Source organism: Alligator sinensis, unplaced genomic scaffold (assembly GCF_000455745.1).
Source record: "Alligator sinensis unplaced genomic scaffold, ASM45574v1 scaffold505_1, whole genome shotgun sequence".
NCBI lineage: Eukaryota > Metazoa > Chordata > Crocodylia > Alligatoridae > Alligator > Alligator sinensis.
The window spans coordinates 917,774-929,891 of NW_005841940.1; the positions used below are offsets into that span (position 1 = coordinate 917,774).

At 43.4% G+C, this 12,118-nt stretch overlaps 1 protein-coding gene across 1 annotated transcript in view; it reads right to left on the reverse strand.

Annotated features, from left to right (window-relative positions):
• Positions 1–498: 498 nt before the first annotated feature.
• PATZ1 (POZ/BTB and AT hook containing zinc finger 1) overlaps positions 499–12,118 on the reverse strand; it is a 35,212-nt gene continuing 23,592 nt past the window's right edge. Inside the window, exons 7-8 of the mRNA XM_006019916.3 lie at positions 5,267–5,404; positions 499–3,364 (exon numbers count right to left, since the gene is read on the reverse strand). Of these exons, the coding sequence (XP_006019978.1) occupies positions 2,946–3,364; positions 5,267–5,404 (557 nt within the window). The 3' untranslated portion in view covers positions 499–2,945. The remainder of the gene's footprint in view (positions 3,365–5,266; positions 5,405–12,118) is intronic.

Consider the following 12,118-nt stretch of genomic DNA (forward strand, 5'->3'; position numbering starts at 1 on the left):
TGTATTTTTGGGACCAGTTCTGCAGCATTCAAAATAAGTTCAGACACAAACAGCCAAAATTCCTCCCAGCTATAACTCCACTGAAGACACTGCAGCTAAATGCAGTACGAGTCTGGCCCACTGTCTGGGCCTCTTCCTTAGACTTCAGTCTAATGTCACCAGAGTTTGCTGACTGAGCGTTCATGAGAACAGAGAGACACTTCGGCTGCGTGAGTTCTCTTTCTTGAATTTCCCGTCTCTTTCAATCCTAACTTGGAGGAGCAAGCTCTTGACAACTGCTATTAAGCTGACAGCGTTTGCTCTTGATAAAAATGTTACCACTTGCTCCCTCTGTTTCTCAAATGCGGGTTATCAAGCATCAATAGTCCAGGTGACTGGAGTTGCCATTCTCTGATGCTGGCTTACCCTTCTGCTGACTGGAAAGACTGCTTTGTCCTGACTTGCAGATAAAACACTTGGCAGCTCACAAAGTTGTTTGGTCAAGGCCTAGATTAGTAAGATATTAAGATGTTTTATTACCACTCTGAAATCTTTTATTTCTACTTTTCAGCAAAGCAATCTAATGCTAGGCATCAGTCAATAATAAAAGCAGCAGCCCCCGCATCCTGTGCTGCTTGGGTTTTTTTTTTAAATTCCAGTTTTTCTTAAAATAAGACACCTTCTGGAGATGCTTTTGAAGGAATGGGGATGAGATGGAAGCAAAAGAGATTATACCCTATTCCTTCTTTCTGCAAGTTAGCAGCAACCAGTAAATTTCGCATCAAATGTGTAACTACCACCAGAAGCCCTCTATCTGGGCTGGACTGGTAGCATGTAAAGTAGGCTCCAGATTGTCTTTTGCTGCAAATTACTCAAAAGTATGCACAAATAAAAGAACAATTTCCTGTGCAAGTCAAGTCAGAGATTTTGAGTAGCTGTGATGAATGGAAGAGGGTGAAATCAAAATCTTGAAAAAATTCCCCCACAACCACCCTGTGATGCTTTATGCCAACGGCAGTAATAGGAAGTACAATCCAACAGTATACCACTTCCAGCAAGTTCTAGTTACAGGACTTGATTAGGAATGATCAGGAAAAGTGTGGAGAGTTCTACAAAACAGCTCCTGGTTGCACATACCTGTAACAGAGAGGTATCAACCCGAAGAGTACAGGCTCCACCCTGTACTGTTCGACCTTGAACCAAGCACAGTGCTGTATTTGCAGATATTCTCCACAACCTGTAAATCTGATGTAGGTCTCATGCACTTCTATTTGATAGATCAAGTAATAACCAGCAAGTCTGGCATTTCCAAAGCTCAGTACAGAATTTCACTAGTTAACCCACTGCAACTCCTTGGGGATGTAAGGGGCAGTCCTTTATTTTACAAATGGGAAATTAAGGCAGCAATTCAGTGACTTGCACAATGTAATCTTGACCTTCAACAACAGAACCATAATTAGAACACAACACATTCCCAATTCCTAACCTTGCATTCAGTACATCAACCCAGGCTTACACTTGGTTTTTGGTGCATAATTTGTCAAGCTTTTTAATATGTGTATTCTGCTCAGTGGAATCCTCAACATTACAGAGCCCAACTCAGTATTCTGTACGAGGTCCTTTTTTGGAGATTTGCTCTGGTTTGGATCCCTCCCTGGCCTGGTGGAATCCTTTCTGTTCTGGAGACAGATAAGAAAACAGGACTGCTTTGTACAAGCCGAATTAAAGGAAAATGAGGAGGGCTGTGCTGGCACCAAGAGGTCCAGGTCACTAGGTGTGCAATAAGGAGAGGGGGACCCTACTTTTTGGCTCTCAGTTGCACACCTCCCAGATAGGTGGCTGAACTGCTTAAAAACCAGACAAAACCAGGGGATGTAAAGTAACATACTAACTTCTTTAATACAGTCCAATCCGATTAATCCAAAAATCACTCTGTGAACCCTGGGTTTATTCACACTAAACAAGTCAGTGGTACATAGTTCACCCGCTTGCTGACCACATTCATTTTCTAGGTCTCGCGTAAAACAAGCACCAGTCAACCAGACTGCAAGGTTATTTCCTTCCTTTCTTTTTCTTTTCTTTTTTGCATAAAACTATTTCTTCCATAGACTTAAAACAATCAACTAGCCAAGTTATTAATTATGATACATCTAAAAAATGAATACTAACCCTAATGTGACTGCTGCTTTAAGAGTGCTCTGTATATCGCCTTGGACTGGCTTTTCAGTAGCAATTCATTACAACAGGTCCTAAAAATAATAATAATAATAATAATAATGGAGAATTAAAAACCCGACAGCAAGTTTAATGGTTAAAGTAACAAAAACAACCTGTTTTGGGTGATGGTTCTTTTTCTTCAGCAGTTCAGTCCTGCTGCAGCACTCGCAGCCTCACAAATGGCAGAAGGGGACCAAATTCTTTTGCCTTCTTAAAAAAATCTTAATGTTTTTAAAAGGACAACTGCACTGCAGCTTGCTTGGTACCCTGGGCTTGCGTTTGTGTTATACGCAATCAGTAATGGGTACGCATGTTAAACTTACTGCTTTTTTGGGGGTAGGTTGGGAAGGGCAGGAGGGGAAAATAGGGAGGGGACAAAGGCATAAAAAGCCCTAGTTTTCCAGATGTACAGGTCACTAGGGTTGCCTGCACCTCTCAGACCAGTATGCGCAGCTTTTATTCTAGAAGACTAATCTTGGAGCTCTGGCAAAAGCATCTTGAGCTCTATGTGGTATTTTAGATCATGTCTCCCATTTAGGGTCATGTAGATTTCTGCAAGTCATTGGCTGGAAAGCCTTTCCCCTCCCTAAAACGGTTTAAAGGTGGGACCAGGTGTAATACAGGGAAGGGAGCTAAAAATGAATAAACATTTCTCAGCTACAGAACCAAATTTCATTACTCTTCTCATTCACAGCATTTTGTAGTTAATGACCAGACTGCTGCTTTGCTTAGTTAAGGTTAAGCTCATTTCATTTTCCCTCAGGCCCCATTGGTTGCTGGTCGACCTCTGGATCCACTAGGGACGATGCAAATGCTGACTGGACAATCTGAAACCCAAATGACTCCAGGAGAGACATGTTCTGTTGGGGTGAAAAGGGGGACCCTAGAGCAGGGCCCAGGTCCCCCAATGGGCCCCCAATAGCCCGAACGTGAACTTTCTGTATATGTTTGTTCAGATAAGACTTGGATCTGAAAAAGCTGCCACATTCAGGGCAAGGGTATTTCTTCTCTCCCTCTGTCTCCATTTTGTTTTTGGTGACTGTCATGTCGCAGGAGAAGGAGCCATTCGTGCTCTGTTTCTCTGGAGTCTTGAGGTCACTGGTGTCAGAGAGGTCTCCATAGGAATCAGAACTCTCAATCGGGTCCGAATGTGAGCATTTCTGGCCTTCTATGGAAGAAGAGACAAGAAAAGTTGTCAGAATCTCAACTCCAAGGATGTTTTTTTTTTCCCTAGAATGCTTTTAAGTAGGCAGGATTGGTCATCACCTGATTCACAATTAAATCAAGATGACTGACTGCTACAGATTTAAAAGAGCTAAAACCCTCTATAAATACCATGATGAGGCACTGTGCCCTGCACCTCTCCTCTTTAAGAAGCCTGGACATGCTATCTCTTAGCATCCCCTAGTTGGTCTTGTGGATTTGTAGCGATACTGACCGTATCCACCATATCCTCTTACATTTATGCAATGCCGCCTTTGGAATCCCAAAGGATGCACCCTCAAGTTTATGGTTTTGCCGTAACATAAAATGTAGACACTATTATTACTGGAATAACTTCTCAGTGCTGAAGTGCAACAGGCACTTACGGATGGACTCCAGAAACTGCTTAACGACGTGTAACAGGCAAGAGATGAAGAAACAGTTCATATGCTAGTCTCCCTGTACAGCAGCAGGGGCAGCCATGCTCCTGGAGATGCAGTTTTATATGAACTCTGAAGGCTCCGTCTTAGAAGTACAGTGTTGTTGGAGTATACTTCACACCGGAAAGGGCTCCATCCTCAAACACATTAGCAAGACAGTAGGAGGAACATGCTTCTCGAGACATTCTCTGTTACTTGGACGCACACCGTGGCAGGGTCACTGGTATACTGGGGGTATTCCCATTCTATTCTGCCAATGCACAAAGGAAACTTTTCCACACTCTCCTCTGTCAGAGGATGCATATGGACATAACAAACCCAGACGTACATATTTCCCGAAACAAACCACTGAGCAGAAAGTTTGCTCTACGCGTAATGCTGAAAAACCAAAGAGTCATTTGGCATGTTTCAAATGACAGATTTGCTCTCTTGAGTCAGCATTACGCAACCAGACAGAACATACATGAAATCAAGACCCCATGAGTTTGGGAGCAAGTCTCTTGCCAAATCAGTACACAACATAGGATTAAGGGGCTTCTCCAGCAGCTCTCCAAGAGGACTTCCTTCAGAAAAAAGTTACACAACTGTAACAGCTCATCAACACAAGACAACATAGGGTATGTTCAACCCATTTCTATTTTGTCTTCAGAGAAAGAATAAACCCAAATCTTCAGGATCCCCAAGGTCTCCAAACTAATATTTTTGATGTTCCAGCTTTGACCAGAGATACTGATAGCTCAGAATTGTAAGGCAAAAAAGAAGTTACTGTACACACACTAACATACGTAAATTCATGCTAAATCATTCTTAACCAGACTTGTAAAAAAAGACCTCAGGCCAAAGTAGAAGTTAATATCAGTGGCATCTAAAAAGAAGCAGCCAATATCTAACTCCTTTCCAACGATAGCACAAAAAGAGGCAAGAAAGATTTTTACTAAAAGTATCAGTGCAGTCCCTCCATCAGCTGGAGTCAAGAATACACAGGCAGTCATTACTCTCATCATGAACAGAGTTACTTGAGGCCCTCCCTTGGAAATCACATGCTGGGTATAACACAAGATGTAATCAGTCTTGGTAGTACAAGGATCTGATGAGAGCTATAAATGACACCTTTCCAACTACTCCTCCCTCAACTAGGGTTAAAGCGCAATCTGCTCATAGGCCGAGGAGCTGTATGACCAGATCAGTCTTTGCCATCTCTACAGTAAAGGAAGCTGCCAGAAGTTACAGTACTTCTCCCTCAACAACCCATCCCATGGCATCCTTGGACAAAGATACAAGGCTCTACGTACCTTCTCTACATCTCTCTAACTTTTCCCCTGGCTTTTCCCTGTCCTTCCCTCCTCCCTTTCCCCATGCCCAACCCAGCATCCCACAATACAAAGTCCTACGCAGAGAAGCAAAGTGCAGAGCAAGGAGTCGCTTGCCTTTGATGCCATAGGTCCTGACGCAGTGGAACGCTGCTCCCCCATTCGGGATGGACTCCTGGTGCCTGGAGACCTGGGGAAGGGGAACACCGTGGTGGGTTTTAACATGGACCTTTAAGTAGGAGGCAGAGGAGAAACCTAAACAAGATAAAAGGAGATGAGATCCTGCCACCAGCAAAGACACACATCTGCCTTCCCTGTTTGTCTTATTCTTCTTTTTGTCCTAGTTTTCATTAAACTATTTTGGTTTCTGGCTGTCTACCACATGCTGAAGGAGAATTCTTATGTAAATCTAACCAGGCGTCAAGTGTAAAATAAAGCTTTTCACTGCCCTTGCTCTTCAACCAGGTGTTAGAGAATTACTGTTTCCTGAGAAGGCACAGTGCAGAAAAGCCGCGCCCAGTCATATTTAAATTCACGGGAAGAGATGAGACTCAAGTGACACACTTACATGCTTTTAAACAAGAACATGCCTTTATAAACCTAACGCGCGTTCTGGGCAGCCACGTAAGTTTCCCTCATTCTGCTGAGACCATCTGATGGGACATCACTGACTACTCCCTCACCAATAGTGTACTTCCTTTTCCCCATAAAGCCCAACACTTGTGATGCCCTCTTGGAGGCAGGAAGATGTTTTTCTTTTCCCTGATTTTGTTTTTCCCTACTTGGGGAAAGACAGAAGTTTTGCTACTCACCCTGCCCTAAGTTTAACACATCATAGGCTAGGGTATTTTTTTGTCTGCCTCATTGTACAGACAGTACAGCTCCATGAGGACTCTGTATTATCTAATTATGTTACAGGGCCTGCAGACAGAACAAAGGGATATTAATGCCTTTTTACACTTGTGGGCTCTCAGAGAACACAGTGGCTCTCAATTTACATCCACCACTCTGAGAAATTAAAACCAGTTAATTCAAATGTGCCAGCAATTCCCCTTTCATCCAGCCTTCAGAAGATGTTGTGATTAACATGAGGGGTATTAGGACCATGACTGATGGATAATGCTGGAGGATATAAACTTATCAATAAAAGAAGTTGAATTCAACCACTCAACCAACAACATAGTGGCTTTCATATTGAAAATACTTCCCTCTTAGAGTCAAGATGGGGCCACATACTCTCTTAGTCCAGTTAGAGGAGCTGGAATTGACTTCTTAAGAAATACACAGGCAAAAAGTGAGACTTCCATTTTGGCCACTAATTAGGCCTGGTGCAAAATGGAAAGGTGTGCCTGTGTTGTAGGGGATTCCCCCATACATTTATATTTACACAAGCCTTGGTGGGGCCTGTATACTGTACACTAACTGTACCTTTGATCAGTAGATCTAATCCCCTTCCCAAGGAAAAAAGGCTATACTGGTATAAGGGTGTAGGTTGTAGCCGTTTTGGTCTAAAGACATAGGCAGACAAGGTTCTTTGAGTAAATCTGATATCTTTTATTAGACCAACTCCAATAGTTGGAAAAATTCTTCTTAGCAATCTTTTGGGTATAAACACCCTTCATCAGGCTGAGGAAACATCTGCAGTTGCTGTGCTCTTCCTGGATGGAATAGCAAAGAAGCCAGAAGCCTCTTGTCTGTCTATACTGGTATAAAGCACTTTTATACTGATATAACTGCATCCATGCCAGAATTGTGCTGCTTAAACTCTACAGGCACACCTTTCTACTACAGACAAGGGCTTAAAAGGTGGCCATTCAGGTGCTGGCTTTAAACTAAACTTTGTTTAACAGCAACACCCTCTTTACCTTCATTAGAATCCAAATTCAGAATGGACTAATGCACTGCAAAGCCTTTTATGAGCTCATGGGAGCTGGATACAAATACAAGTTCAGAATGGTTGTAGCAACCTGCTAAAGAAGAAATAGGAGGAGGGCAGGCAGCTTTTATTCCTGGCACAGTACAAGGACCGTCTCCTGAGAACGGCTAAGCTGAAGAGAATCAGAATACGGGGAAAGCAGCTCAGATCAAGCAAGAAAACCACAACATTTGAGAAAAATACAGGTCAAGCAAACAAACAAACAATCAAACAAAAAAAAGCATATGCCAAGCCCTCTCAGAAAAATGCTTAGGGGGAGGATATTTTCCTTTGAACTAAAAAAAAGATTGACTTACGTGATGCAGAGTATGTTACAAACGACAAGGAAAATAAGCATCCTCACTCTGCTAAGTCATAACAAGTTAAGAGAGAGTTAAAGTCTGGTTGAAAGAGTGAAAGTCGACACTTCATGAGGACCCTTCCAACTAGGTAGTGAGCTTTACAGGGGTAGAAACCATCCCCTATTTCAGAGTAGGTGTAATAACTAATCTGCCTTCTAGGATAAATCCTGTTATGTAGGAGGCAACCAAACCTCAGAACCAACCATGAAATAACCCTGAAAGACGAACTGTGTTCAACTGGTCAGTGATTTTTGTGTTAAAATTTAATTTTTTTTTGTTTAAAAACAGTTTACAAAAAGTTGGTTAAGGACAGCTATAAAGTGCTAGGTTTTCACAAACTCCATGATTCCCCCAGTAGCAAACACTGCTTTATGTAGTGAAAGTTCCTGAGAAGTGCCTTGTTTCCCTCTTGTTAGGTAAGGTATGAACTACCAACTTTGATCAAAGTAGAAAAACAAACACCTATTTCCCAGAAAGCCAGGATAAAACAAGTTTCTTGTTCTGTCTTTTTAAATAGTTATATCCCGAAAAACTGATTATGGTCCAAGAATTATATCAGGCCACAAATACAGACAAGTATACATCAGTTCTAGGAAGAATGATTGATGGGTTATTGCAGGGGAACAACACATCACTTTTTAAAACTTTTCTTTGAAAAAAATTTAGGCAAGGGTTCTCCTCTCCCTTCACATGCACACTCTCTCCTACCACTCCTCTACTGACTACTCCACATAGATACATCAGGGCTCCAAGTAGTAAACTATTTCTCCCTTCCATAGTAAGTCTCTCAAACCATACACAGGAACAGAAAGGAAGCGGACTAGTGTCTACCACAGTGGCCTGGCTATAGGTCTATCAGGGAAATTTCCTATGAAAAAAACTATAGGCTGCTCCCCCTTTAAAGCTCTAAAGCAGATCAAGCAGCTGGTGAATGACTCCTCCACTTGATCCTACAACTTTGAGCCCAACACACAGAACAGAAACACTTCACGCACCTATCAAAGCAAGTAAAATTGATTTTCTATCTGACCACTCTGCCTTGAAGAAAACCCGTCCAAAGGGAGCAGAAAATGCAGGTTTTACCCTTTCACTTGATTTCTACAGCCATGTCTTATTTCTATGCAACAACAGAAAATGGATGTCTTATACTGCTCTAATGGGTACATATTATTACAAAATACTAAGGAGCCAAAGGGAGTCCATGACCATCTCCTTTAGGTTCCTTTGAAAATCCCAACCCAAGCTAGTAAACAGAAATTCCAAAGATCTTGAAGAACAAGAGAAAACTATGTAACAATTAGGAAGCAGGCTCCTGGACCTGAATTAACTGCAAGATTAATTACCTTTTGTTTTTAGTAACTGGTCAGTTAAACAAATCAGTATTTACAAGTGATACCAAACTTTCCAACATCCCACTGTAAAACTCCTTGATCCCCATCACAGCTCAGCTTTGCATCACCAAATGGGGGCCTGCTGACAAGCATCAGCAAAATGGCTGGCCCCTTTGAGAGAGAAGCCCCAGTCACTGAACGAGGACACTCAAATGGATGATTTTTAGGAGCAGCTCAGGAAACTATATGCACTTAGATTTCTGAACTGTTGTAATTAAATAATGTATTCAGATGAGTCAAGACATCTCTTCCCAGGAAACGCCTTCCACAGCTTTCCAGACTGAACAAGATTTATGATGAGTATCTGTATTTGTTTCAAGTATGAACTGTCCCATTTAGACAAACAGCCTTGAACCAAATGCCAGCTCAGACGTGGTAACTTTTGAAGGAGACCATGTGTTCTACCTTTAAAAGATAATAAATAATTAAACTTAGGAAGGGCGTCAGTTATTTGGATGTCAAATCTGTGGCTATTCCTTTCACTTCAAGAATAGCTCACCACCTCCTTGTCTGAAGCACAGTGCATAGCACTGTGTTGTACAGAAAACTTACTGGCATCTGCCAGGATAAAGCAAGAGATTCTTCCATATTTCATTTCCCATTTTAACTAGAGGTGCACTGATATATCTATCTGTTGCCTGTTGGATTAGCACCGATAAAGAGGAAATTTATATTATAGGCTATCAGCTTTTTTTTTTGGCTGTTGTAGCTGATAAATGTTCTCCAATAATTATGCCTTCTGGCCGGGGCCCCCAGATGCCTGGGTTCCCTCTTGCCCACAGGGCTGGGGCCCCAGGACACCTGGGTTCCCTCCCATGAGCTGGGGTGACCCTGGATACACCCCCACCCCCTTACTGGTGGGCCAGGCTAGGCTGGAGCAGAGCAGCTGCCGTGGCGTCTCAGGCACTGGTGCAGTGCGGTGTGGACTGCGGGCTGGGGAGGGTGCTATAAAACGTGCCAAATGCTGCCGATGTGACTGTGGCAAAAAGAGGCAGGCAGAGCTGAGCTGCCTGGCCCAGCCTGACTCAACCCATAGTGCCTAGAGATCTGCGCTCCAGGGGCAGAACCTGGGGCAGCCACACCCCGCCTGCTGTGGTGCAGCAGGGTCCTCCACCCAGCCCCAGCCCAGCTGGGTCCTGCCCTTTCCAGGGCTGGGTCCATCCAGGGCAGCAGCAGCACCAGGAGGGGAAGGGGCCCTTCCCCTGCTAGAGTCCAGCTCCTGGGACCTGGCTGCAGGAGAGGAGAGGCTCAGTTTCTCCAGGCATAAAATGGTCCCGTGGCCCTGCCCTGGGCAGAGGGAGAAGAGCGAGGAGCCTGGCCCAGAGACCACCCAGCTCTGGATGGCCAGGCAGCTGCCTCCAGGCTGGGGTTGAAGGGCTCTGCTAGGCTAGCCCTGCCTGCTGCAACTGGCACAGGTAGTTTTACATGTGCTCCAGGAGTGGGGAGACAGCACTTTAATTGGAGTGCCTCCAAGAGCCACTCTAATCAAATTGCCGCCATGTCTCCTGCATTGCATCAACATCCCCACACTTAGCAATAGCAGTGGGGGCGCTTGAACTACAGCTTGTTTGACGAGCTTTAGTTTAAGCGCCCCTGCTGCCATTTTTAAGCGCAGGGATGTTGCTACATGAGACGGTGGAGTCTGCTGGAGTGTGGCAATCACTTGATTAATCAAGTCTGCTCAACATGCTGTAATTCCAGGGTGTCAAAGCAGCCTTGCTGCTTGTGTATAGGCACCTCTGGGACACTGTATCCAGAGCAGTGGGGCCAGGAATGGGCAAAGTGAGAGGGCCTACAGCAAGCTCTTTATTCAGTGAACATATTTATGCTACACCATGTTGCACCATGCAGTGTGATCTCTATCCGCTATAAATATGTCCCAAAGAAGCTTGATGTGGAATTTTTTTAAAGTGTCTGAAAAAAAATTACAGAACAGCTGATTGCAAAGTACGTGCTGCAAATATTTTGTGTGGAAGCATCACTAGTAAAGATTTCAGCACAACAAACTTAATACAGCACCTCAAGACATGCCATGCTACTGAATACAATAATTTTCTAAAGGTGACTATAGAGAAGAAAAAAGCAGAGCAGGAAAAAGCTGAGCCAAAGCAAATATCATTGCTCAAAGCACTAAAACACTCACAGAAGTTTGGAAGTGGAGATGCCAGGGCTAAAGAAATTACTAACCGTTTAGTGGAATTTATGGCTCTGGATGATCAGCTATTTTCCACTGCAGAAGATCCTAGATTCCATCATCTCATTGAATGCCTGGAGCCTTGTTACACACTGCTTAGCAGAAAGTTTATAGCTGAGACTGCACTACCAGAGCTGTGTGTTGTTTTAAAACACATACGAATCCTGGGTGAAGATGATCATGCATCAGCATTTAGCTTTATGACTGATATTTGGAAGCCTGATGTGTCACCTATGTCAGTGCTGAGTTTAACTGCACAGTGGATAGACGCGTATTACAATTTACAGAGGACAGTACTCCAGGCCCAGGAGTTCAGTGGTTCCCATATGGCTGGGGCTATTTCAATGGCATTTGACAAGATGCTTGCAGCATGGAAAATCCCAAGGACAAAAATTCATGCCATTATTAGGGATAAGACAAGAAACGTAGCAAAATCAATGCAAGACTCTGGCTTGCCAAGATTACTGTGTGTAGCACGTACACTTCAGCTTGTTGTGAATGAAGGAGTGCTATCACACCGCAACGTGTCCGACATACTGGCTATCAGATGAAAAATTGTTGGGCACTTCAAACACTCTCCATTGGCCTATTCTCATCTTCAAGAGGTGCAGACTAAGCTCAGAATGCCTTCCAAGAGGTTATAGCAGGATGCAAAGACAAGGTGGAACAGCATTTACTACATGCTACAAAGCCTTCTGGAGCAGAAATGTGCACTTGGAGTGTATGTAGCTGACTCTGAAATCCTTGTAACTCTCACAGTGCATCAGTGGGGGCTGATGGAAAAAGCAGCGATAGTTTTAGCACCTTCTGAAGAACTAACACATGAACCGAGTTCATCCTCGGCCTGTGCGTCTAATGTTATCCCATCCTTTGTGGCTTTAAAAAGGCTTTTGAGCAAAATTACAGATTCAGACCACAGAATTAAAACTATGAAAGTTACTTTGCTAGAAGCCATGGAAACATGCTTGGCTAAAATTTAATCAGTTCGTCTCTACAGCATTGCAATGCTGCTGGATCCAAGATACAAGGACAGATACTTTACCGATAACAGCAAAAAGCTGCTGGCTACACAAATGTTGGTGACACACCTGGAAAAAATGCAAGCCA